Source organism: Chrysemys picta, chromosome 2 (assembly GCF_011386835.1).
Source record: "Chrysemys picta bellii isolate R12L10 chromosome 2, ASM1138683v2, whole genome shotgun sequence".
Taxonomy (NCBI): Eukaryota; Metazoa; Chordata; order Testudines; family Emydidae; genus Chrysemys; species Chrysemys picta.
In genome coordinates this window covers 21920165-21947491 of record NC_088792.1, presented here as the reverse complement: position 1 = coordinate 21947491, position 27327 = coordinate 21920165, and the positions used below count along the sequence as shown (strand labels likewise).

The 27327-nt window shown below is 40.3% G+C and overlaps 1 protein-coding gene across 2 annotated transcripts in view; it reads right to left on the bottom strand.

Annotated features, from left to right (window-relative positions):
- UBE3C (ubiquitin protein ligase E3C) overlaps positions 1–18480 on the bottom strand; it is a 179469-nt gene extending 160989 nt beyond the window's left edge. Inside the window, exons 1-3 of one of the 2 annotated variants that reach the window (XM_008162984.4) lie at positions 18007–18480; positions 4585–4638; positions 515–589 (exon numbers count right to left, since the gene is read on the bottom strand). In XM_008162984.4, coding sequence (XP_008161206.1) covers positions 515–589; positions 4585–4638; positions 18007–18072 — 195 coding nt within the window. In that variant the 5' untranslated portion in view covers positions 18073–18480. The remainder of the gene's footprint in view (positions 1–514; positions 590–4584; positions 4639–18006) is intronic. The other variant, XM_065582755.1, reaches the window with a different exon arrangement.
- Positions 18481–27327: the final 8847 nt, after the last annotated feature.

The window sequence follows — 27327 nt, the reverse complement described above, 5'->3', positions numbered from 1 at the left end:
ATAAACATAAACAACCCTTTTGCAGAATAACTGACCCAGTGCTGTCTTAAAGAAGCCCCTTCCAAATCAACCTATCACCTAAATTATACGAAGAATCATGTTTGTGTATCACACACTAGAAATGCCATTTCAATCACCTGAAACAGATTTGGCCCAATTGTCAGAGGTGCTAAGCAACCTCAGCTTCTCTTCATGTAAATGGGATCGGCAAGAACATGGTCCAGCAATGCCCTTATGCATGTGCTTAACTTTGAAAACATGAATATTCCCATTGAAGTCAATGCTCAACAATGCCCTTTAAAAATAAAGCCAAACTGAGAATAAAAAACTCTTGCTTTTCACTATTCTTATATGGGTTTGCACCATGCTTACCAAAGGAAGTTAGCAATATCAAAGTTTCTCAACAGAAATGGCTAGGACTATAGTATTAAGAAACCCCAGTTTAAATTAATTTGTTTTACATATTTATTTTATCACAATTTTATCTCTCTCAATTGATGAGAAAAATACCTACTTGGTACTTTCTGGCCCTGTACCCCCGTACAAAGGACTGGATGATTATTGCATTTTTCAGCCTTCGTCTTTCTTCCTATAAAATGAAAGAAAAAAGGCAGTCAAAAATACAAGATGCAGAACCGAATCTTGTTTCTATAATTTTATCATATATATTTGTATTAAAAGATTTTTGTTTTTTTTTGTATACTCTATCCAATTTGCTTTTTCTGTATGTTTGCATATTTATGAAAATTAAATATACCTTTATCAAAATAAGAGAAAGGTGCCTGTGACTTAAACATCAGTGACAAACATATATACATAATTTAGTCCTGTCCAGGAAGAGGTTCCTTTTGTTTGTAAAGGTAATGTAAATTTATAGCAGGATAAGCAATTTTTAATAATCAATAAGAATTATATGAAAAAATGTCATGATTTCAAGAACAGAACAGGAGTTTTCACATCTCATTAAACATAGTGTGAAGACCACACTTTTCAATGACTGATTCAAATCTGATAATACTGTTTACTGGCAAATAAAGTGTAAAAATACAATTAGGAAGGCCAAAAAAGAATTTGAGGAACAGCTAGCCAAAGACTCAAAAAGTAATAGCAAATTTTTGTTTAAGTACAGCAGAAGCAGGAAGCCTGCTAAACAACCAGTGGGACCACTGGAAGATCTTGAGTGCTCTGTTAGCACCTTGGACAATAAGGCCAACCACAGAGAAATGAAATAAATTCTTTGCATCGGTCTTCACAGCTGAGGATGTGAGGGAGATTCCCAAACCTGAACCATTCATTTTAGGTGACAGATCTGAGGAACTGTCCCAAATTGAGGTATCATTAGAGGAGGTTTTGGAACAAATTGATAAATTAAACAGCAATAAGTCACCAGGACCAGATGGTATTGACCCAAGAGTTCTGAAGGAACTCAAATGTGAAATTGAAGAACTACTAACTGTAGTCTGTAACCCATCATTTAAATCAGCTTCTGTACCAGATAACTAGAGGATAGCTAATGTGACACCAATTTTTTAAAAGAGCTCCAGACGTGATCCCGGCAATTACAGGCCTGTAAGCCTGACTTCAGTACAGGAACTCCTCACTTAAAGTCATCCCGGTTAACATTGTTTCGATGCACGGCTGCTACTCTGAAAGATGTTAAGTTGCTGATCAACTAGGGAACATGCTCGTTTAAAGTTGTGAAATGCTCCCTTCTAACGTTGCCTGTTTTGTCCACTGCTCGCAGGAAGAGCAGCCCGTTGCAGCTAGCTGGTGGGTGGTTGGAACAAGGGTGGACCAGTAGCCGCTCATCAGCTCCCCCCTCCCCTAAGTTCCTGTGCAGCAGCTGTCTCTTCCCCCACTGCCATGTGCTGCTCCTGCCCTCTGACTTGGAGCTGCTCCCAGAGACTCCTGCTTGCTGTACGGGGGGGGGGAAAGGGGACTAGGGGGGCTGTCAGGGTGTCTCTCCCTCCCCCTGCACCCTGCTTACCCCATCTTCCATAGAGCAGGGGGGACACACAATGGAGAGAGCTTCTAGGCAGTAGCTGCAGTCTCAGCAAGCTGATTTAATTAACAAGGCAGTGTACTTAAGCCTGGGGTCAGCTACTTAAAGGAGAAATGCGCATTTTTTCTCTCACACACAGGGTATGTGTCTCTGTCTGCCCTCCCACCTTTCCTGCTGCCTTGTAGAGTGTGAGAGTTAACCCTTGAGGGCTCAGTCAATTGCTAGTTCATTTAGCAATAAGGCATTCCCTGGGAAATATCCCACCCTCTGACTCCTCCACTTCAACCAAGCTTCACAATCATCATCACTGTGTACCAGTATTAAATTGTTTGTTTAAAACTTTTAGTGTGTGTCTATATATATATATATATGTCTTTTGTCCGGTGAAATTATGAAGCAAGGCAGATATATTTTCCCTCTCTGCAGGTATGGATTTCATCCTTGAATACATAATTGTCAATTAGTGACCCATAATTACGAGTGTTTGAAGTCTGAGGCCACAACTGAGATTTCATTGCATGCATTTTTTCAAAGCTGTAACTGATTTTATTCTCAAAGGACTCATTCTTTATAAAAAAAACTTCTAAAAAGGGACTTTTCTTTCATACTGTAAAACTAATATATGTGGAGATTAGGGCTGTCAAGCGATTAACAAAATTAATCACAATTAATCATGCGATTAATCACACTGTTAAACAATAATACAATACCATTTATTTAAATATTTTGGATGTTTTCTACATTTGAAAATGTATTGATTTCAATTACAACACAAAATAGAAAGTGTACACTGCTTGCTTTATATTTATTTTTGATTAAAATATTTGTACTGTAAAAAACAAAAGAACTGTTTTTTTAATTCACCTCATACAAGTACTGTAATGCAATCTCTTTATCATGAAAGTTGAACATTCAAATACAGAATTATGTACAAAAAAAATCTGAATTAAAAAATAAAACAATGTAAAACTTTAGAGCAGTGGTGGGCTACTTGGATCCCGTCCGGGTAATCTGTTGGAGAGCCACCAGACTGTTTGTTTACATTTGCACCGCAGCCCGCAGCTCCCAGTGGCTGCAGTTCGCCGTTCCCAGCCAATGGGAGCTGTGGGAATATATTTGAAAATGTAGAAAAACATCCACGAATATTTAATAATTTTCAATTGGCATTCTATTGTTTAACAGTGCGATTAATCATAATTAATTTTTTTGAGTTAATCGTGTGAGTTAACTGCCATTAATCGGCAGCCCTAGTGGATATACACATTATACACACATTTGTGCAATACATACACAAAGTATATGCCTATAATATACCCATACACGGTACTTTGTTTCTGGTGCAAGTATTAGCAGCTGAATGAGTGTGTTAGCCACTTGTCACTCAGCAAAAAATTTCTGAAACACATAATAGTACTTTTGCATGTTGGTAAGGATTGGCAGATCATAAATGTGAGTAGTAATTTAAGATACAAGATATCAAATTGCATGTGTAAATTCAGTACATAATTGTATATCCAACTTAAAAATCAGATCCTTTTAGATCTCAAAACCCAGTAGCTAATATAAAAAATAGTGAATTACAATAGAACTTGTTAGCAGTCTCTCAAAAAAAACAAAGCACAGGTTTATGAGTCAAATGTTCTTGTTTATGTAAATGTTCTTGTTTATGTTCTTTATCAGCATGAAAACTATTCAGGTACACATTGTTGTCTGAGACCAATTATCTAAACTTAAAGGGGTATTTTCACCCCCTTTTAAAATAGGGGGAAGATCAAACAAAAATGAATCCTTTCATTTTCCACTTACTTGGTATCATTTTATTGCCAAGTTTGTTCATTAAAGACAACTATGTTTGGAAAATGGTATTTTCACTGTTCCCTTTACATTCTTTTCATAGGTGATTTTGGAGTAATTAATTATGGCTGCAGACTAATGTCACCAACACAGGATAATGATTTAATTGCAGGCTCAAGCATCATCATCATCATCATCATCATCCCTAGTCCTTACAGAGCATTTTTCATCAGTAGATTTCAAAGTACTTTACAAAGGAGGTCAGCATCATTCTCTTTTAACAGATGGGGAAACTGAGGCACAGTGGCAGAGAAAGGGAAGAGGCCAGTGGCAGAGTCTGGTATAGAACCTAGGTCTCCTGAGTCCCAGTCCGGAAGCATCGGGGATGAGGGAGGCATAAGGAGAAAATTCCTAGCCATATAAATTCCTTTTTCCATTAAGGGCCTGATTCAATGCTCATTGAAGTCATTGGCAAAACTCCCATTGATTTCCATGGGCATTGCATCAGACACTACATCCTCTTTTTTTTTTTTTTTTTAAGTAGTTCTTATAGAAGAATATTCATATCAGGGAAATCTGGGGGGAAAAGTTTAAATGCTTCTGTTGATTCTGATATATGGAAGAACAAAATGTACATAGAAAGTTCACAAACTGGGAAAAAAAACCTATAGAATAATTTCAAGTAAAACTCTACTGAAGTACAAGATTTCAAAGTGTAACTATCATCAAGCTGAACAAAATTACAGCGAACATGGAAGCTGTTTTCCATGATACTATCTCTATTTTACCTCTCGTTTTCGCCTTTCTTCCTGGGTACGATGCAGAAGAGAAGCCTTTTCTTCCTAGAGGGGACAAAAAAAAAATCGCTGTAGTGTTTTCACTCAAAAGTTCAGGTATTTGTATAAAGCAATACATACTTTTAAATGGTTCACAGTACAGAATATATTCCATGTTCAAGAAAAGTGACCTATTAGCATTTTCACCGTTATGGGCCCAGATCTGATGCAATTACATTTGATATTAACTATCTACTTCTGCCTACCCATTTATATGGCCCCCATCACCATCCATCTGAAGGTTCACAAACATTAACAAATTTATATTCGGAACACCTCCCTGTAAGTTAGGGAAATACTATCCCTATTTTACGGATGGAATCCTGAGGCAAAGAGAGAAAGATTAATTACCCAGTCCTGCAAAGCACTTAAAAAGGTGTGTAACTTTAAGCATGTTATGCATATGCTTAGTACTTGTTTGGGAACAAGTGACTTTTCCAAGGTCTGTGGCAAAACCAGGAGACCCGAGTCCCAGTCCTTTCTGCCTTAATCACAAAATCATTAGGCTTCCTCTATCCCCACAAAACATGGTGTGAGATGTCAACAAATGGTCTTAACATATTGTCTTCAAGAAGAATATTTTGACATTCTTATATAAAAAAAATCACTTTTTCCCCCCACAGTATAGATGTATCTATTACTGGTTCAAAAGACTTAACTATCTGAACCTATGATGTGCAGAGCACTCAACTCCCATGGCAGACAATGGGAGTTGAAAGCCGCAGTTCCCTGTTCTCAGCCAATGGGAGCTGCGGGCGATGGTGCCTGCAGGCAAGGGCAGCGCACGGAGCCCTCTGCACCCTCCCTCCCCCAGGGAATGCAGGGACATGGTGCTGGCACTTCTGGGAGCAGTGCGGGGTCAGTACAGGCAGGGAGCCTGCCTTAGCCTCGCTGCGCCACGGGGCTAGAAATCCCGTGGGCCGGATTGAAAGCCCTGACGGACTGTATCCAGCCCACGGGCCGTAGTTTGCCCTCCCCTGCTCTAGACTCAGACTTCAAAGCCAGAAACGACCATCAGGATTATCTGGTCTGACTTCCTGCACATCGCAGGCCACAAAACCTCACCCACTCAATCCTGTAATAGGCCCATAACCTCTGGCTGAGTTACAGAGGTCCTCAAATCCTGATTTTAAAACTTCAAGTTAGAGAGATTCCACCATTTACTCTAGTTCAAACCAGCAAGTGACCCAGGCCCCACACTGCAGAGGAAGGCAAAATACCCTCAGGGTCTCTGCCAGTCTGACCACCTATTCCTCTAAAGACAGTGTTTTATTTTCCAAAGACACCATTACAGTCACTGGTCTCCAAAGAGAACTGTTTCCACATATTTTAAACACAATAAAAAAAGATAATAAAAAGATCTTAGATAGATTTAAAAAAAAAAGCCATTCAACTGGAAAGGAGGCCTCTCACACTGGCACAGTAAAAGTTTCTGATTACATCATGTAAAAAAACCCTGAAATTAATAATAAGTCATGAATTAAGTATATAAAAGGGTAATTTTGATAGCATGAACCAAGTATGAATTAACTGATAACTTGAGTGTTCAGGATATACCCTTACAGGTTACCTCTTTTCTAGCAATTGATATCCAGTGGACTACTAGCTTTGGCGCTTGATGAAACATTCTTAGTATCAAACTCCTGCACAGAAACTCAATCCCAGTGACACCACCTACCTGTCCATCTGTTTCACTCTGCAGACAGAACCAATAAGCAAACGGTCCTGCTCTGAAACATGTACACTTGTAATTTCTCATATTTCAGGGCTGGAGGGAAAAACAGGACAAACAGAAAAAGGAAGACATACCTGGCTAAAGATGAATGTGAGTGGGTGAGGGATGAAGAGAGGGAAATGGGAAAGACACAGCCACAGTACATGAAAAATGGGTTGAAAAGAGATACACGGACAGGAAAAAATGGCAAGAGGGAGTGGAGGTCCAAAACCATATTCTCCTTAGTCTGCTTCCCCCCACTCCTCCCTTTATGGCCCTTTCAGTTTCAGTAAACTAATGATTAATGGACTGCCATGTTAATAGTCCATTTCCTCACACTTGAGTGAACACTTGTCTAAACTAATATACTTACAAAAATAAAAAATAAAATTAATGCTCTTGATCCAATATTGTATAAATACTTAAAGTTACAGTATTCAAATATTCTTTAATTTTGAGAGTATAAACTAGATATCATGGACGAACTAACTTTCAGAGAACAAACAGAACAATTAGATGCGTACAGCCTGGCTAACCAATGACCAAAGGGGAAGGGAGACAATAAATCTCCAATTATTTGAGTTTTAAACATCAGTATAATGGAGTTAAAACTAAGATTAAAGGGTACATTTATAATGAAAATCAGAAAAACCTTTTTCACTGTGAGATCTGTTTAGCTGTGAAATAACCCCCCAAGGCAAGTGGTGGAAGACTCATCACTTAAGACATTTTTAAAAATGTGATTCCATAAAGAAGCAGTAAACAAAGACCTGGTAAGTCAGCTACTCCAATTCTAACATGCATGCTCTATGACTAACAATTTTTTGGGAAAATCTCAGTAATTATTCGTATTTCAAGTGCATCTTTATCTATCTAGTTATATTTCTTTGCTTTTGCATTTAGAATTAGCACACCGGGGGAAGAACAGAGTAGAGGAAGTTCCAATAGCAGTTACAAAATCTATCACAGTAGTCAACAGAATCAGTCAGTCAGAAACTAATATAACTGTGGATTTCTGCAGTCTCATTACTAGTGCTGAGTCATATTTGGCTTCTTTCATCTAGGGTGTCAACTAGTTTGCTGATAGATATTAGATGATGTTTTTAACTCCCTCCCCTGGCATACAGCACTGGCCTGAGCTACTGGCACAATGGACAGTCACCTAGGTTTTAACTCTGCAGTGGGCTCCAAAATCATCTCCCTCTCATGCTACCTCCCTGCTTTTCTGCCTCATTGCTGCTGTTTCTGAGCATCTATCAGATGCTGCTGCTCCACCTCACTTCCTTGCTGGACAGTCAGCCAGCCACTTCTCAATTGCATTCTCATGTTTGCTCCACATTTGGAGGGCACAGATGCAGGGAGCGTGTAGCAGCAGTTCCTGCCTTGGCCCCTTAGGGGTGTGGAAGTTTTTCTCCAACAGGTCTAAATCAAAGAGTCTTTAGGCTGGGTGTGGCCCAAGCAAGAAGACAAGGAGAGGTGCAGATGCAGTGGAGGAAAGAGGAAGAATAAACCTGGGGAGAGAAGAGTGTAAGGAAGCCAGAAAAAGAGGCTGGCAACCTTAAAGATCTCTGTGACTTATGAATAAAAGAAACCCTTGAACCCTTCACCATTATCAAATATGCAGATCAAATATGTGTAGTTTAAATCTCCATCATTGCAACAATTGAATGAAAAACAAAATCTGGAAAACAGCATTCCTGTCCTCTCCTGCATGTCACTGATTTGCACTGCTATCTTTAGAGGGACTGTCCTTACATATTTATCATACACTGCATATCGTTACTGAGGGAAGTTATGCAGAGAGACGGATTTACCACTGCACCCTAAAAAAGGTAAGTGGAGAGACAGGCCAGCTGGCAGTTCTTCTTCACACTTAAGGCATGGACTGTGTCTGTGTGTTTCATGCAGCATGGAGCACAATGTCAGCACTTAATAAATAATAATCTCTGTTCCACCCATTCTTTCTTCCAATGGAGAATCAGAGCTGAGGCCACTCTCCCCTGCAGCAAAGGTTGCCAGTAGCCATTTTTGCAGGCTCCCCAGATGTAGTATACTGAGCCTGGGAAAGTTGAGTTTCAGAAGCCCTTTATGACCACACAAGTGGCTGTTGTACCAGCCAAGAAAAATCAAAAACCTGATATGATGCAGTCCTAGAGGCAGGTAAGTACAGCATGAAAGAGTCCCACATTTTGAAGTGAAAGTAGACAGTAGCTTCAGACATCTGGAATCCTGTACATTTCACTTATCAAGCACAGGAAGCAGATAAGCGGAGCAGAGCTAAGCAGAAGAAAGGTAGACAATGCACAAGGACAGACAGAAGCAAGACGACAAAAAATAGATATGCAAAGACAAAATGGGACAGACAAAACAGAAGAGCAGATGAAGACAATGACACAGGCAAGAAAGTTGAAGGAGAGAGCAGAGAAACAGAGAAGTGAAGGAAGCAGGCAGAGGACACAGAGCATATTATAAAAAGAAAGGCTCATGGCAAGAAAATCAGTGATGACAGCGGAAGAGACACTTTTTTAAAGTAACATTTAAAATACCAGGGGATAACATAGTTTGTAGCTTCTGTAGGCCATGCTTACTATATGTAAGAGGACTGTTGCCCCCTTACTAACGTTCAGTGGGGGTGTTTTGGTTGGCTAGCTCCCAGCACTAAAAGGGGAAGGGTCGATGGGAAATCAGGAGCCTGAGACTAACAGTCCCAGGGAACAATGGGGAGAGGCCAATGCTCCAGATCAGCCTGATTGACAGGGCGGGCAGGCTAATCAGGGAGTCAGGAGGCGAGGGGGGTCCCGTCCTCCGTGTGAACTGGAATGGCCTGAGTCAGACAGAGTGGGGCCGAGCTAAGGAGAGAGCAGGGGCCTGAGCTAAGTTGCTGGAAGCAGAGCTGCAGCCCCAAAGCCAGAGCACAGCCCAGAGAGAGCAGAGCTGCAGCAAGCGGAGCCAGAGGGGCCAGACAAGCAGCCAGGAAGCAGGTCAGAGCTGGGAGCAGAGTCACAGAAGCAGCCTGCAGAGCAGAGCTGTAGCAACCAGAGCCAGAGAGGCCAGAGAAGTAGCCCAGGGAGCTGAAGGCAGAGCAGCAGCAGCAGCCGTGCTGAGGCAGTGTGGAGCTGGAGCTGGGGCTGGAGCAGTCCGGAGCTGGGTGCGGGGAGCAGCTGGGGAGGGGAGGGGGACCCTGGGCAGCAGGCCCAGCGCAGGGAGACACCTCAGCCAAGAGGCTCTGCAGGCCAGACTTGGAGGGCGATCGTAACCCTGTCAGGGCGGGGGCAACGCTGGGAAAAAGGGTCCTGCCACCTAGAGCCTGAGAGCGTGTGGCCACCGCCAGAGCAAGTGTCCAACCCGCAGTGTCTCTGCAGCACAGCCAGGGCCTGAGAAGGAGGCTGGGACCTACAAGGAACAGACTGTGAACTGCCCTGACGTTCCAGAGACACTGGTTGTGATGTTCCCTGCCACAGAGCAGGGTGATGTGTTTTCCTTTAACTTTTCCCATTTTTCCTTATTCTTTTTTTAAATTAATTGTTAAACAACTTGTATTTGCTTTAAATTGTATGAAATGATCTGTGGGTCAGGGAGGTGCCCAGTGCAAAGAGAGTACCCCGAAGTGGGGACACCCTAGCCCCTGTTCTGGGTGACCACAGCAGGGTTGGGGGTCGAGACCCCCAGGAATCCTGGGTCCAGCCTTGTCGGGGTTTACGAGGACTCTGCCAGACAGGAGAGTGGAAGGGGAGTCCTCAAGGGCAGGGAGGCCTCTGGGTAAAGGAAGTGGGAGCGAGAACTCAGATCCTATCGCTAGTCCACTTCACCGGAGCAGTGCAGAAGCCAGGGAATTTCCCCACAATGGCGGGACCATTCCCCCCCCCCCCCCCCCCCCCCGCTTACATGTACACAACCACCACTCCCTCAAAACTCTGTCTGCCACTGTCCCTTCCCCCTCCGTTTCAAAAACTCCCTGCAAGTCCCTCCAGTCTCCTGGGACAGAAGTTCTGTGCGCCCCTATTCCTCCCCAAGCCCAAGGCTCTGTCTGCCCCCCAATCATACTTTCACCCATGCTAGAAGGTCTGTATGCCCCTATCCCCCCCCTTCCTATACCAGGGTCCCCCAGTCGCCCCCCAGCTAGGAGTTGTGTGCATGCCCTAAATCCCCACAGATTCTACTGTCATTCTTCTTCTTTCTGTCTGGGAGATAAGACATTCAGGGTGTCGACATGTTAAACTCTACTGGGAGGATAAGCCGAGATGAAATGGGGGGGGGTTGTTATGCTGGGAAGCATTACTGGTGCCATCAACCAGTTTGATCTATAGACAATTGCAGAGGTGCCTAAAGATGTGGCTGTGCTACTCAGATGGCAGGGGCGCCATCTGTCCTCCATTTTTCCTCCTTCAGTTTCAATTTTCCCTAAAATCAATAAGGTTCTGTCCGCTGGTGCTGAGAACATTCCCTAAAATTTTGGAATTGATTAGATGTGGCATTCAAAAGTTATTGCATTACATACAGCCATGAAGTTGAGTGTAAGGCCTTCACAAGGTTCACCAATTACATTTTAAAACCTAGAAATGGCAAGCTGATAATTTAAAAAAACTGGCTGCATTGCATTATACACCAAGAGAAAGCTTGCAGTTTCATTGGTGTATTAAGTAAGATACCAGGGTGGATAAAAATCAATGATTTTTAAAAAAATAAAATAAAAAAAAATCAGATTTTTTTTATTTAAATTGGATTTTTTTATAAAATGCTTTTTGAGAAAAAACCTATCTAAAGATAAGATAGTTTTAATTATATTAACATTATAGCTCAAAGATATCTCAGCATGGAATAGGGATTATAAATTCTAATTCTATAGTACGAGATAATATATTCATGTAATGTTTAAGAAAAAATTTGTAAATGAGTTCCAATAGTTCATTGATTATGGACTCAATCTTATGGAGTTCCAGGGGCTTCTGTATAGATTATTTAGGTTAATCTTTCTATCTACCCAATGGGTCTAAGTGCTCAGTGTAGAAGTTACCATCAGAGATGCTTAGTTTTGCAGTTCTCAAACTGTGGATTTGTGTCTCCAGAGATAACATGCTTGTTAACAGCAAAAATGTTTTTAAATAAATAATATATAGAGGTGAGAAATAACAGACCTCAACCCTACTGTCCCTCTGCAAATTTGTGCACAGTCAATCCCTTGCCTCTCTCTAAAAGTGCAAAGTTTCAAAAAGTTCAATGAATACAAGATTGGTGAGGGCGGAATAGATCTGGACAAGGAGAAGAAGTCTGGAGATAAATGTGAGAAGGGAGAGACAGGCAGTAGAAACAAAAGTGAAACTGTTTGAGCAGCATATTCCAGAATGCACTTTTATATAGAAATCCACGATTAAATCGAGTCTTCCTGACTAGTGATTTAAATCATGATTTATATCAATTTGATTTAAATCAAATCCACCCAATAAGATACCAATTGATAATATGTGCTTTAGAAAACAGAAGTAAGTATGTTATTGAGTGGCCATCAGAAACACCAATACACAATAAACAAGAAAATTCAAAATTAGAAATGTTTCCTTCTCCTCATTTTGCTCCTCTGTACTGTAGAAAATATGCTCCACTGTAATGTAAAAAATGATTTCACCAATCCGAAGACTTAACTTTATGGGTTCATGGATCTAAAAAGGTCAAAGAGATGGTCTATCAGGAATGAGATCCTGGTCCTACTAAAGTCAGTGGGGGTTTTGTCATTGACTTCAGTGAGGCCAGGATTTTACCCTAGGATATTAGCACTATTACCAACTCTTCAGAGAGTAATATGTATTTCCCAGTTGCTTACAAACTTAAACCTCAATCCTTCGTTTATGCAAGTAACTTTCCTACAAGTTCATCAACCCATACAACTTTGATGTCTTGTAAAGCTCCACTGACTTCACTGAGACTCCACAAGGACATGATGATCGATCCACATGGACCTGTTTACCAATCTGAACTTAAGTTTGTAAACTCTTTGGGGCTGGGACTGTCTTTACTATATGTCTGTATAGCAATGGGGCCCTGACCTGACTGGAGCCTCAGGCTCTACTGTATTATAAGTAAACAACAGGTTATAGTTTTTAGCAGCATGTTATTTGATTTATTATATCAAAACTGGAAAGATGTATGTTTTCCACAGCCTGATAACTAAGTGTCTTGTCCAATTTTTCTGAAACTTACAGAAAAAAAGTTCATCTTTAAGATTAGAAATTTCAGCCCAAATTTTGAAAAAGTACCAAAGGATTGAGAATAACAGGTTAGAATGAAATATCTTCTGCAACCTTAACTATCACTTCATAATTTGTAGCTTCAATTTAAGGATGAGGAAAATTCCCCATGAAGTAGAAGGAAGAAACCCCCCAGAAAATATATGTATTAATAAATTGTTTCTAAGGTTTCCCTGGTGAGATAAGAATACTTAAACAGCATTACCTCTGAACTCCAAATCTATACAGTGGAAACAGTGTAGTCTGCTGCAAAACTTAGGCCTCAATATTTCAGAAGTATTGGTATGGGCAGAACCTTATACCAGTTGGAGTCTGGACTCCACCTTTGCATAAGGGTCTGCCAATGCTGTACCATTTGCAGATATAATAAAGCAGTGTAATCCTTTCCCAGGGTACCAACACCCATAACACACATTTTAATCACATAATCTAAAGCCCTAGGATCTGGTCATTTAATAGTGATCTGGCGCACAGTTATAACTGCAATATAAAACATTTTCTTTCTTGTAAAATGCATTTCTAAAGAAAAAAATAGATTGACTTCCTTTCTGAAAGGATGAAAAGTTTTCAATCAATAAACCAGTTGTGTCACATATCACTTTTTTTTTTTCATTCAAACAGATCCCACAATTCTATAATTCTTACAGATATATATAATTGTAAATCCAGATCCCACAATAAAATCTATACCAGCAGATCCCTGTGCCTGTTCAGATCACATTGCAGTACTGGGGCCCTAAATCCTACTGTTTAGCTCACCAATTTCTGTTTATTTCCTAGTGAGTCATTCCACGTGCAGACTATATTATGCAAGCTAAGGACCTTCTCTAGATCCTAACAGTGTACCTCCTATTAAAAAAATACAAGAATCCTCATTCTTAAAGTGATGTTGTCAATGTAAAAAGTCATACCAATATTATGTGAACAAATTTCTTAGTTCATTATTAAAAACCTCAGATTATTGAAATTGAAAGAATTTTAAAAGTCAAATTTACTTGACACTATTTAAGCTTTGTTAACTTTTCTCATTTCTCCAAGCATCAATTTAATAAATAAAATATCAATGAAGTCAGTTTCACTTTCAGTTTTGTGGTACTGAAATATCTGAGTTACAAACACTGCAGGGGAATATTTATTTTAAAACAGGTGTTGGATTATTTGTTGTTTTTTAAATTATGATAATATTTAATGGGCTTAAGTTTTATAAAAGTCTGTTTTACAAATTCTACATTTTGGGATAAGCTTGTATTGACAGTGTCCCTTTTAACAGTTTGTCCTGCCAAGTATTACAAAATGTCATTACCCTGCAAAGAGCTCTCATAGGCAGATCCCTACTCCCATGCAAAGTCCCTTACCTTCAATGGGATTCCATACAGGGACAACATGGATGCAGTTGCAGGTTTAGGACCCAAGTTTCTGTTGAGGGTAAAAGTTGACCAACCTTGACAATTGGCCAGTACTGTAGGTCTGACCTTAATTAATCCGAAGTATTTAAAGCAGTTTTTAATTGAAATCAAGGACAGCCTAAAGATTTTTGCAGCAGGTCAGCAAAGTGATTCTTTGGCCCATCACTTCCCAAACCAACTCTTTCTCCCCCAAATCAGAGGTTCTGTAGCTGCAAGCCTTTTAGACCTCAAAAACAAGCTCTGGAGTAAGTGGAGAAGGTTATCCACAAGTAACTCATAATGTTATGAGGATTTTTCTTCAACTCTCAACCCTGACAATCAATTTTCAGTTTGAAGACTACCTTTCAAATGAAGAGGCCTAGAAACTTATTGTAATAGTTAAATGAAAACTGAAACTAACAGTGATATTCAAAGGGTCTCAAAAGCCAGGGTACCAGTGCGCTTTGTAGGAAGACACTACAAAAAATGAAAATAAACCAACTGGTCATCTAATTCTAAATAAATCCGCATGGATAATAGCTGATCCTGCAAACAAATACACAACTAGTATGACTAGTCCTACTGAAGTAAATGGGACTAAGCATGGAAGTAAACACTACCAGTGGTGTTTGCAGGCCCTTTGATAGAAGATACCATGCATGCACAGGTTTATTTACTATGAAACATTTAAAAAATTACAAAAATATTACAATTGAAATCTTCAAAGGAACTCTCTCAGGTACTGTAATATTAGGAACAATTTTTTTTCTAGCAATCAAGAGGTTTAATGAAACCTAAAACAAAAATTAAAGATTTTTTAGGTCAGTTAAAAGACTTTAGCTGGATTTAAACATTTCCCTTAAAAAATTACATTCCAGATTATATTAATGCAAATGAACCAAAAAGTAAAATGATCTACAGCAAAACTGAACTAGTCTATTTTCAGTGCCCAAGCCAACTCTACACAACTATAGTGATAAATTACATTACATTCAGCATCTTGGGTCAAGAAAGCTGTTAGTAACCCCAGTAAATAAATCTTCTTTTAAAATATGATTTTTAACTTAGTGTCCCTTTAAGAAAGACCTGCCATTGTACAGCACAGTGTGGGCCTATTATCAGGAAGAATCAGCTTTTAGGCCCAAATACCTAAGTGTCCTTTCCAAATAAATTGACCTATTAAAAAGTAACAGAGGGTCCTGCATCTGAAGAAGTGAGGTTCTTACCCACGAAAGCTTATGCTCCCAATACTTCTGTTAGTCTTAAAGGTGCCACAGGACCTTCTGTTACTTTTTACAGATTCAGACTAACACGGCTACCCCTCTGATACTTGACCTATTAAAATGTCCCTTAAGCCTGGTCTACAGTTAAAAGTTGTACCAGTATAGATGTTAGCCAGGGAGAGAGATTTTTTTTATTGACATAGTTATGCCAATATAATGCCTAGTGTGGGAAACATTTACTCCAGTATATCTATATTTATGCCAGTATAGTTTATGAACCCACACTAGAAGTGTTTTGCCAGTTTAGCTATACCAGTATAACCATACCAGCAAAACATTCCTAGAGCAGACAAGGCCTTAATTTTAGAAGCAGACAGTCTATCTACACACTTAAACAGTACCATTTACTTGAACCCTAATCCTGAAATTGTATCAATTTAGGCAGAACCATGCCCCATACAGGACTTGGCTGGACTTCAATGGAGCTCTGCACTGGTACCAGGATCTGCCTGGGTGGATTCTTTTGCAGGATTAGAGGTTTGAACTGTATCTTTTTTAAAAAGGTACAAACAACTTGAGGAAAGGAGAGTTTATGCCAAAGAACAGTTGAAACTTTCAGAAAAAGTTGACACAAGAAACAGGTTTTGGATTTTGTAACCCATTAGTATGGGGAAATTCCCCACAAAAGTCTATCATGTGGTATCAGCAAAAATAGTGAGATGCACAATTCCTTAACTCTATACAAATATTTGCCACACTAATATGTCTACTATAGCATGTCCTGTTATGCAGAAATTGTGATAATCTGTATTTTTCATGTGACATGACAAATAAAGTTCTATTATTACCTTCACCAAATGCTGTAAGTACTTTCTTCAAAACACATATCTATATTAGAGCTTCCTATGGTGCCCATATTAATACTAAAAACCATGAGTAACTTTACTCAAGTAAGTAGTCCCACTGATAACACAAACACTAAATAGATCTAGGTGGGCAGATGCATGCATCAGGGCACAGCTACTGAAGTCAACGGGGCCCACCCATCTAGATCAGATTGCAGAAGTAAATTGTATGGGACAGAGTTGTATACTCAATTTCGGCTTTCACATTTCCTTACTTCTGAAAATTTACCCTTGCAACTTTACCCTTATAGGAATTTAACTTTTGTGTGTGCTAATTCAGAATACATTAGTAAACTGTATTCCATATTACAAAATATTATTCCATATTATAAAATATTATTCCCACCATGATTGGGAATCCAACTGCAATTTGCACAAACTAGAGAAATTAATAATAGTATCAGAAGATATTATGATACTTTTTGTCCTTTCTGGAAGAGGAAACGTATTATGTAAGTGATACTATTAGCGATCATAACTTGATGCCAAAGGATGTAAAATACCTAAAATACATTCCTGAAGAGCAGGGCATGCTCTGCCAATTGCCACTTTTAACTATTAAGATTTATTCTACTTTTGGCATACAAAAATGTAATGCCATGTATGTGCTCTAATGACCATAAATGGCTTTTAGTCATCAGAAGTGTCAGAGGAAGATAGTTCCTCCATAATTCAGATGAATAGTTACACACACTTAATACAGTTCTGATGTACATTCTCTTTATGAAAATATGTAGCAGATAATACTGTGATAGCAAAGTTCACTGTGAATTTAATATCGGGTAACACAATTTTCTATTAGCCCAGACTTCTAAGTTTACTACCTAACCTAAAAAGTCCCAGAACAACAAGAAACATGATTATAATGCACAGCCCCAAATCTATATTTTCATTTATGTTACTGAACAATAAAACAAATACACTACATCAGAGCTCAAACAGCTCCCCCCCATGACAGCGATCATGACAAGCGCAACCCAAATCTAACTGATGACCCAAAGGGAGGCACACCTTTTCAATCAGATTGCTTCAAAAACTTTGTTTTGGAATTTGCTCTATAGATCTGAGGGTACCCTGTGGCTCACAAAATTAAATTATTTATAACCCTTCCCAATCAGCTAACCCTAACCAAACCATTTCACTTCCTTTTAAGCAATAAACTGGGGGTGGGTGGGATACAGTAGTCTAGTACAGCAACAGCACCTACTGACTGCTACTCACTTTCCACATGTATCGGGGGTAGCCGTGTTAGTCTGTATCTACAAAAACAACAAGGAGTCTGGTGGCACCTTAAAGACTAACAGATTTATTTGGGCATAAGCTTTCGTGAGTAAAAACTTTCCACATGACACATTGATTTCAGTTTGCCGTTTGAATGCAAATTCGGCGAGGAAGGGGTAAAGCTGTGCCCTGACAACCCTGAGCCATTTGGGATGGAGGCCCCATGAATTTGCATTAATTTTAAGTTCTACAAGTATATCCCTCCCCCATCCCAGTGACGCGTGATTTTTGTTGTGTGTTTCAAAGAAGACTTTAAAAGAAACGACAGAGGTTCCCAACTATCTCCCTTCACTCAAAGAGCCCCAGAAACTAACTGCTCCAAGCATGGTTCCCACAACAAATCAGATCACTTGGAGGGGGGGGGAGTCAAGGAGGACTAATTTCTCTCACTTTTGAATGCACCTGGAGCTTTGAGGGGTGCGTGGCCTGATTTAAAGCACAAACAAATCAAAACAAGTGAGCAAAGACATCATCCATGGGGGTGGAGAGCTATTTCTTCTTCTGCCCCTTAGTCACACCTGCTCCCATTTGGAAGGCCCAGCAGCTGGGTGCAAAAGGCAAAACAGGCAGGCTAGGAAAATCAGACACGATCAATAATTCAGACAGACCCACCGCGTTTCTTACCTTCCTACTTGCTCCTCCAAGAGACACCTTGGGCCTGGTTTTGAAATCCCCTTCAAAGCTGAACATGTTTACAGCTTATCCCATCTAGAGCGGCGTCCTTGCTGCCTCCCAGGCTGACGCTGCACCGGGGCAATGACCGGGGCTGGGGAAGGGGCAGCCGCTGCCCGTCCAGGGGAGGCACAAACCCAGCCACCCCCGTGCCACCTTCGCTGCCTCCCTCCCACTGCTGCCGCCGGGCTGCCCCCAGCCAGGAGGGGCTGCTCCCCCTCCCACACAACCCCCACTCGCTCCCCCGCCTCCCCAAGCCCCCTCCTCTCTGACCACCAGCTACTGCTCCGTGCGGGGGAGGGGGGCTGGCTCGGCTGCTTCACTTGCACTAGGGCTCAGCCGGCTCCGGAGAGAAAATGGCCGCCGCCCAGCTCCCTCTGCGCGCTCCCGCCGGCCAGCCAGTCGGCGCGCGGCCCCGCCGCAGCCGGCAGGAACGCGCGCTGCCTGCCTCCAGCGCGCGCCCGGCCTCCCGTTGGAACTCGTCGGTGTCAGAGCCCGGCCCAGCCGCGGGCAGGACTCGGGTCCGCGCTGCCCCTCGCCAGTGGCGCAGCCCCGCGGCAGCCCGCCTGCCGGCCGTTCTCACAGCCCGGGCACAGGCATGGCCGAGGAGGGCTGGGCCGTGGGTCCTGACCAAATAGAAGGAGCCTGGGCCGGCTCCTCGCTGCCTCAGTCAGGGCCCTCCGTGCCCTCAAAGCCATCTCCGCAGAGCCCCTCAGCAGCGCGACAGCGACAGGTCGCCACCCCCCCCACCGCCCTCCGCACGGGCAGGTCCTGGCCCTGACTGTCCCCAGGGGCAGTTGGCCGAACCCCCGGGCACGTCTCAGTTTTCCAGCTATCCCGGGCCTGAATCAGAATCCCTGTTATCCGAACACAGGGCACCTCATCCAGCACCCCAGTGTCACCGTGCCCAGACCCCCCCGTCGCTACCCTGAATGTCAGCTTAGCCAAACCCTTCTTATCTGAACCTAAATGTTGCATCCAAGTGCCCCTGATCTGAACCCCTGTTAGCCACGTTTCGGTTCCTCCAAAATGCGGTGGTTTCGCCCAACATAGAATGTGTCTAGGAAAAATATTTATATCCAAAGCTCCCACTAGCTGAAGGATTTAGATGCTTTTCCCTTGACAGATAAATGTGAGTTATATGTATATAACGGAAGTCTACCCCAAACCAGAACACTGAATCCAGACCCCTCTGAACTGTAGTGGGGAAGTTCAGCTCCAGATCCAAATTCAGCTCTGACCTATCACCATAACAGGCCAAAGCACAGATTTGATCTGAACTTCGCAAAGTCACATTGTCTAATTCTTAGGGCTGTCAATTAATCACAGTTAACACGCGATTAATTCAAAAAAATTAATCGCAGTTTTAATCGCACAGTTAAACAAGAGACTACCAATTGCAATTCTGTGTTGTAATTGAAATCAAAGTGTATATTTTGATTACAAATATTTGCACTGTAAAAATGATAAACAGAAGAAATAGTATTTTTTCAATTCACCTCATACAAGTACTGTAGTGCAATCTCTTTGTCCTGAAAGTGCAACTTACAGATGTACAAAATATTTTGTTACATAGCTGCACTCAAAAACAAAACTAAAATTTTACAGGCTACAAGTCCACTCAGTCCTACTTCTTGTTCAGCCAATTGCTAAGACAAACAAGTTTGTTTACATTTACAGGAGATATTGTAAATAAGAAGAGGGCAGCATTATCACCAGAAAGTGAGAACAGGTATTTGCATGGCATTTTTGCAGCCAGCAATGCAAGGTATTTACATGCCAGAGATGCTAAACATTCATATGCCGCTTCATGCTTCGGCCACCATTTGAGAGGACATGCTTCCATGCTGATGACACTCATTAAACAAATAATGTGTTAATTAAATTTGTGATTGAACTCCTTGGGGGAGAATTGTATGTCCCCTGGTCTGTTTGACCCACATTCTGTATATATTTCATGTTATAGAATCATAGAATATCAGCGTTGGAAGGGACCTCAGGAGGTCATCTAGTCCAATCCCCTGCTCAAAGCAGGACCAATCCCCAACTAAATCCCCAAATCCCTTCCTCAAGGATTGAACTCACAACCCTGGATTTAGCAGGCCAATGCTCAAACCACATGTTATAGCAGTCTTGGATGATGACCCAGCACATTTTGTTCATTTTAAGAACACTTTCACTGAAAATTTCACAAAACGCAAAGAAGGTACCAATGTGAGATTTCTAAAGATAGTTGGAGCACTCAACCCAAGATTTAAGAATCTGAAGTGCCTTCCAAAATCTGAGAGGGACAAGGTAGGGAGCATGCTTTCAGAAATCTTAAAAGAACAACATTCTGATGCGGAAACTACAGAACCCAAACCACCAAAAAAGAAAATTAACCTTCTGTTTGTGGCATCTGACTCAGATAATGAAAAGGAACATGCATCGGTCCGCACTGCTTTGGATGGTTTTCGAGCAGAACCCGTCATCAACATGGATGTATGTCCCCTGGAATGGTGGTTGAAAAATGTGCTTCTGGCACATAAATATCTTGCGATGCTGGCTACAACAGTGCCATGAGAACACCTGTTCTCACTTTCAGGTGACATTGTAAACAAGAAGCTGGCAGCATTATCTCCTGCAAATGTAAACAAACTTGTTTGAGCGATTGGCTGAACAAGAAGTAGGACTGAGTGGACCTGCAAGCTCTAAAATTTTACATTATTTTATTTTTGAATGCAGTATTTTTGTACATAATTCTATATTTGTAAGTTCAACTTTCATGATAAAGAGATTGCATTACAGTGCTTGTATTAGGTGAATTGAAAAATACTATTTCTTTTGTCTTTTTACAGTGCAGACACTTGTAATAAATATAAATATAAAGAATGCCACTAGTCGTCACCTTCAGCCCCCAACTAAAACCTCCCAAGCACATAATCAAGCATCTACAACCTATCCTGAAGGACGATCCCTCACTCTCACAGACCTTGGAAGATAGGCCAGTCCTCACTTACAGACAGCCCCCCAACCTGAAGTAAATACTCACCAGCAACCACACAACAAAAACACTAACCCAGGAACCTATCCTTGCAACAAACCCTGTTGCCAACTTCTGTCCACATATCTATTCAAGGGACACCATCATAGGACCTAATCACATCAGCCACACCATCAGGGGCTCGTTCACCTGCACATCTACCAATGTGATATATGCCATCATCTGCTAGCAATGCCCGTCTGCCATGTACATTGGCCAAACTGGACAATCTCTACGCAAAAGAATAAATGGACACAAATCAGACGTCAAGAATTATAACATTCAAAAACTAGTCGAAGAACACTTCAACCTCCCTGGACACTCAATTACAGACCTAAAAGTGGCAATTCTTCAACAAAAAAACTTCAAAAACAGACTCCAATGAGAAACTGCAGAGATGGAATTAATTTGCAATGTGGACACCATCAAATTAGGCCTGAATAAAGACTGGGAGTGGATGGGTCATTACACAAACTAAAAGCTATTTCCCCATGCTAATTTTTCCCCCTACTGTTACTCACACCTTCTTGTCAACTGTTTGAAATGGGCCATCCTGATTATCACTACAAAAGTTTGTTTTCCTCCTGCTGATAATAGCCCACTTTAACTGATTTGTTTCATTAGAGTTGATATGGCAACCCCCATCTTTTCATGTTCTCTGTATATATATATATCTTCCTACTGTATTTTCCACTCCATGCATCTGATGAAGTGGGTTTAGCCCACAAAAGCTTATGCCCAAATAAATGTGTGAGTCTCTAAGGTGCCACAAGTACTCCTCGTTCTTTTTGCTGATACAGACTAACATGGCTACCACTCTGAAAACTGTACACTTTGTATTATGTGTTGTAATTGAATATATTTGAAAATGTAGAAAACATCCAAAATATTTAAATAAATGGTATTCTATTATTTTTTTAAAGTGCGATTAATCACAATTATTTTTTTTAATTGCGTAATTAATCACAATTAATATTTTAATCACTTGACAGCCCTACTAATTATTATTATTATTATAAATCTGTTTATATTCTGCAGCACAAAAAGCATTGGAAAGCAATTTGAAGATTGCTGCTGCTTCAAAGAGTTTACGGTTTAAGGTCTGGATCCTGCATTAGATCATCTAGCACAGACTCCTGTGGATGTATGGAATCCCACTGACTTCACCAGACACCTTAGGACAGAAGAGGGTCTGTACAATCAGACTCAATGCAGATTAAGACCTAAATAGACAATCCACAGAGGATTGTGGAAAGGGCATCAATGAAAAAGCAGCATGATTGAATTGTGAAGCTGAGCATGTGGCTTGTTTGTCCTATTATTTCATGTGCTTGTTGTTCCCTTTTTGAGTTTTTAAGTATATTGTTTCAGACACATATTATACCCAGGAAATGAGTCAACAATAATCATAATATAAAGCATTTACATTGACTTAGTACCTGCAAGATGTTGTATAAATATTAATAGTCTAATTCCTCACCTTAGAAACATTTGAATGACATTTTAGTAAACTTTTCCATAGAATGTAGTCCCCAAACATCACAACCCTCCATCACAACAGACAAAATTGGGACTCCACATGAGAAGGTGACATTCGGGGATAAATGTTGGAACAGTTTAGTAAAATGTCATTCAAATGTCTCTAAGTGTGGGATTTTTTTGGATTTGGGTGACTCAAGAGTTTGAATTTTAAAACTTCAGACTTGTCATGGGCTTAGTCCTTGAGGGAAACTAGAGCTTGATAAGGTTGACCACTAGCCCTGTGTTTTTGGGGATTGCCACAATTTCAAGGAGGTGATGCTGCATCCTACAAACATAGCTTGTAGATGCAGCTATATTATGGAAGCTTATGAAATACCATGTCATAATGCTGGGTCACAGATTCATCACATTACATTACAGGGAGGCAGTATCCCCACATTGAGAAGCACAACTTTATTCCTGTGAACCAACACCGAAGGCTGGTAGTGCAAGCCTTTGGATGTTTGAAGAAATTTAATTTCTGGTGAATTTCAACCAAAGCAAACCACTTTAGTTCCACATACAAAGCTTAAGAGCCTGACCCAAAGCCCACTAAAGGCAATTGGAGTCAGTTCATTGATTCTAATGAGATTTGGATCAGGCCCTACACAGGGCTTTATGTGTAGCATGTCTTTGAGAGGTACGCTTTTGACAAAGCCCAACTTTGTTCACTGACACATCATGATAATACAAGGCTCATCTTTTGGCCCAGGTTATTCCTGAAGAGGTAGTTTGAGATATTTCCCATTATTATTAATTGACGAGTCCAGTTGATGAATGTATGTTTGCAAATATTAATGATTTTTGCACATGCCCTAGAGGCCACTTTAGATGTGTTTTTATAAAATGAAGGAAACTAACATAATAAATATTTGTCTGCCTGTAACTCCATATATTGAATAAATTGCACTTATTGAAACTAGCTAAGCATACATGAGGTTTCTCTGTTTAGTTTCTTTACAAAAAAAACAGAAAAGATGCACAAAAATATGTTGATGTTATATCTGAGAATTTAAATGCACAAAAGTCAGAAAACTCAACTTTACAGTTAATCTGGAAGACAAAGAATGGCTCGTATTTTACACATAAACGTAAGAGTTCAGGAATATACATCTGCTAGCTAGTCCCCTTTGAGTATCACTAATATGAATTCACTGGCTTCCCCTTGCCTTCTATATCATATTTCAGCTCCTTGTCTTCTGTATAACACATAATATAGTTAAATTCAGTGCCTCGCATGGTGACAGGCACGGCTACCCCTCTGAAACCTGTCCACATCATATAGTTGTTCCTTAACTCTCTGATCTTCTTTCTTTTTGTACATTCTTTGAGCCTTTTCTCTCTTTCCAAGCCACACAACAACCCCTTCATCTTCTCCCATCATTTTGCAGGAACTGGGACTATAAAGGGTTGCTTACAGGTCTGGTTTCATGAATAGAAGCCAACCTGTCCTTCATGAACTTATTCTTACTCTTTAGAAAAGATGTTACTGCTTGTGATTTCTTTGTTCCTAAGAACACCAATATCTCTTTTCAGCAATAAATGTTGTAACTCAGATACATTGTGCTAAAAGGGGAGCACTTCTGTCTTTGATGTCAAGCTTTTCTTTAAATTGTCAGTCTAGAATTCTTTACATTAGTAAAAAACAATCAGAAATTTTACCCTTAGAATTTTTCACTACAGCACAGTGACATCCATTACATCTGTCTTTACGCTATTGTTATTTATTCTTACATGATTGCTTATGAAGTTAGGCAAAAACTTTCCAATAAAATTTTTTATATGAAAATGTGGTTTTATCAACATTGACATTTTCCACAGGAAAATGTTAATTTTTATTTTTTTCCCCCAAGGTGATATTTAAGATTGAAAAGTTTTGTTTCCTGTCCATTTGAACGGAAACATTTCATTTAAAAATGTAGATTTGAACAGAAACGTTTCACTTTAAAATGTCATTTTAAGTTGAAATGCCAATTCAAAACTAAATATATCCGTTCCAATTAATATTTTGTGTAAATCAAAAATGTCAAAATACTGCTTCTTGGCATTCCAAAATCAATTGTTTTCAGAACTTTTCATCCCCAAAAAATATATGACAGTTTGACTTTTTGTCCCAATTTGGGATGAAAACAGTGTCAAAATATTGTTAAGGCCTAAAATATCAGTCCTTTAACAAATGAATAAGGGATCGGTGCTCAAGGTTGAAGCCAAGGGCACATAAAACAATACCAATCCTTACTGGCTTGAAACAGGAGTGGAGCTACTTGTCCCACACCTGTATTCCTATTGTTGGATCAATTGCTGTAGGAGCAGGGAAAAGCCAGTGTTCAGAGTCTAGAGACGAGAGAGTCAAGCAAGACAGGCTGTTCAGCTACTGCTACAAAAGTCATAGTCTTGCTGCTTTCTTCAATGGTCAGGAGATTTGGGAGTACCACCATATGTGTGACCCCAGAGATTTACACACTAGTCAACCAACTGGAACAGTACATTTGAAGTCCCACTTTTCAGTGGGGTTTATAATTGTCTAAAATCCAAGAGTAACAGTCTTCACAGCAGTTTTAAAGAGTAAGGGTTAGAGTCTGTTCTCAGTTGTACTTGTTTAAAATTACAGTAACTGCACTGAAATGAGTGGAGTTTCTCCAGATTTACACCTCTGAAACTGAGGTCAGCATCAGCCCTAAGACTGGGCCCTGAAAGAGGGTAGGACAGCTAGCAAGGAAGGGAAAACAGGATTCTTTCTGTGATCCTTTATCATGGTCACGTGATAGAATTCAGACACAGGTTGAGGTCAATCTTAAGTGTTCCCTAGGAATTTTCTGATATTACAGCCAATTATGAGAATAAAATAAAACAATAGTAATATTTAATAATACCTAACACTTTTATATAGCTTTTGATAGCATTCACAGGACCAGCCTCTGGTGCATTGTGTGGGCATATGGAATTCCTTTCCGTATAATCAAAGTAATCAAAAGCTTCTATTTCAACTTTACATGCAGTGTTGATCACAGTGAGCTCAGTTTTGAAGTCAAAACAGGAGTACGACGGGGTGTGTCTGATCTGCAATCCTCTTCAACATTGCCATCGACTGGGTAATGCGGTGTACAACAGAAGACATGCCAAGAGCATTAAATGGACACTCTTCTCATCCCTTGAAGACCTGGACTTCGCAGATGATGTCGCTCTCCTCTCACATACCCAACAACAAATACAAGAAAAAACAACACGACTCAACACATTCAGCCAGGAAATTGGACTGAAAATCAAATGCAATAAGACAGATATCATGACCTTTAATATTGCTTCACCATCACCAGCATGGATAGAGGATTATGTTCTCACCAATGTAGAAATGTTCACATGCTTGGGCAGCCAGGACGGTGGAACAAGCCAGGACATCCGAAACGAAATCAATAAAGCCAAGAACACCTTCAGAAGCTTAAATACAGTCTGGAAATCATTAAAATACAACACCAAACCAAAACTTAAGATTTATCAGAGCTGTGTACTTTCAACACTACTTTATAGTGCAGAATGCTGGGGAATGAGAAAGTACGACATGTCCAAACTGTCTTCATTCCATACAACCTGCCTCAGAAAAATCCTCTGTATCTTTTGGCCCAGAACAATCTCAAACCAAGATCTATTGACACAGTGCAGCCAAGAGGAACTGAGCACCATCATTTCCAGGAGGCGTTGGAGATGGATCGGTCATTTGCTTTGGATGGAAACTGATTCCATCAACAGAGTAGCAATAAGATGGACACCTGAAGGCAAGTGAAAATGAAGCCTCCCGAAAACAACATGGCGAAGAGCTGTGGAAGCTGAGCTGAAAAACCTGGGGCACAGCTGGGGAACCATTGAAAGACTTGCCAGAAACAGACAGGAGTGGAGGAGCCTTGTCACTGCCCTAAATACCAGAGGCGTAATAGGAACATGATGATGATGATGAATACCTTTATAGCACATTACATTTTTAAAGCACAATACAACTGATTCAGAGCAGAGAAATACTTTGTCAAATCCACAATATTTTTCTGTACTAAGGATGGGAAGATATCTCTATAACAGATATAAAGAACTGCCTAACTATTCTAATACATGTTGTTGCAAAAAATAAGAGGGATACTATCAGACCAATGTATTGTACACTTAAAAGGTAGGTTCTATAAAAACAAGGTTTTGACAAAATCAGTAGAAATGTTTTCACAGAATTAAAAACAATTTAATGAATACCATTGTCCTTTGGACTTAAATAGTCCCTTGTATTGTACAATGCATCAAAGCTAGAAAGTGATAGTGAGTATAATGAAAGTGAAATTTACTAGTCTATTTTCACTATCAGTGCTGAAAAATAATCACAGTTACTAGTGAAAAAACATAAATACAGTTATTCATATTTTTTTGTTGCCTGAAGTTAAGGCTGCTCGAGCCTACATTATAAGACCCTGTTTTCAGTTGCTTATAACTTTGCCAACCTTTAATCGTTCAGGCTGAAGTTTTCCAGATCAAATGTTTGCCTCCAGCTGAATTTTTTTCTGAAAGTTTCAGCTAAATGGTTCAGAGAATGAGATCTGGGAATCCAAGAATGTCCAAGAATGAGATCTGGGGAAAATACACTGTTTTGCCTATGTTAAAAAAAATCATTGAGAAGCAGTAGAATCTCTATGCTTTGGATCAAGACCTAGAACTTTGTCAGGGTGCTAGAGATGTGATTTTTGCCATCCCTC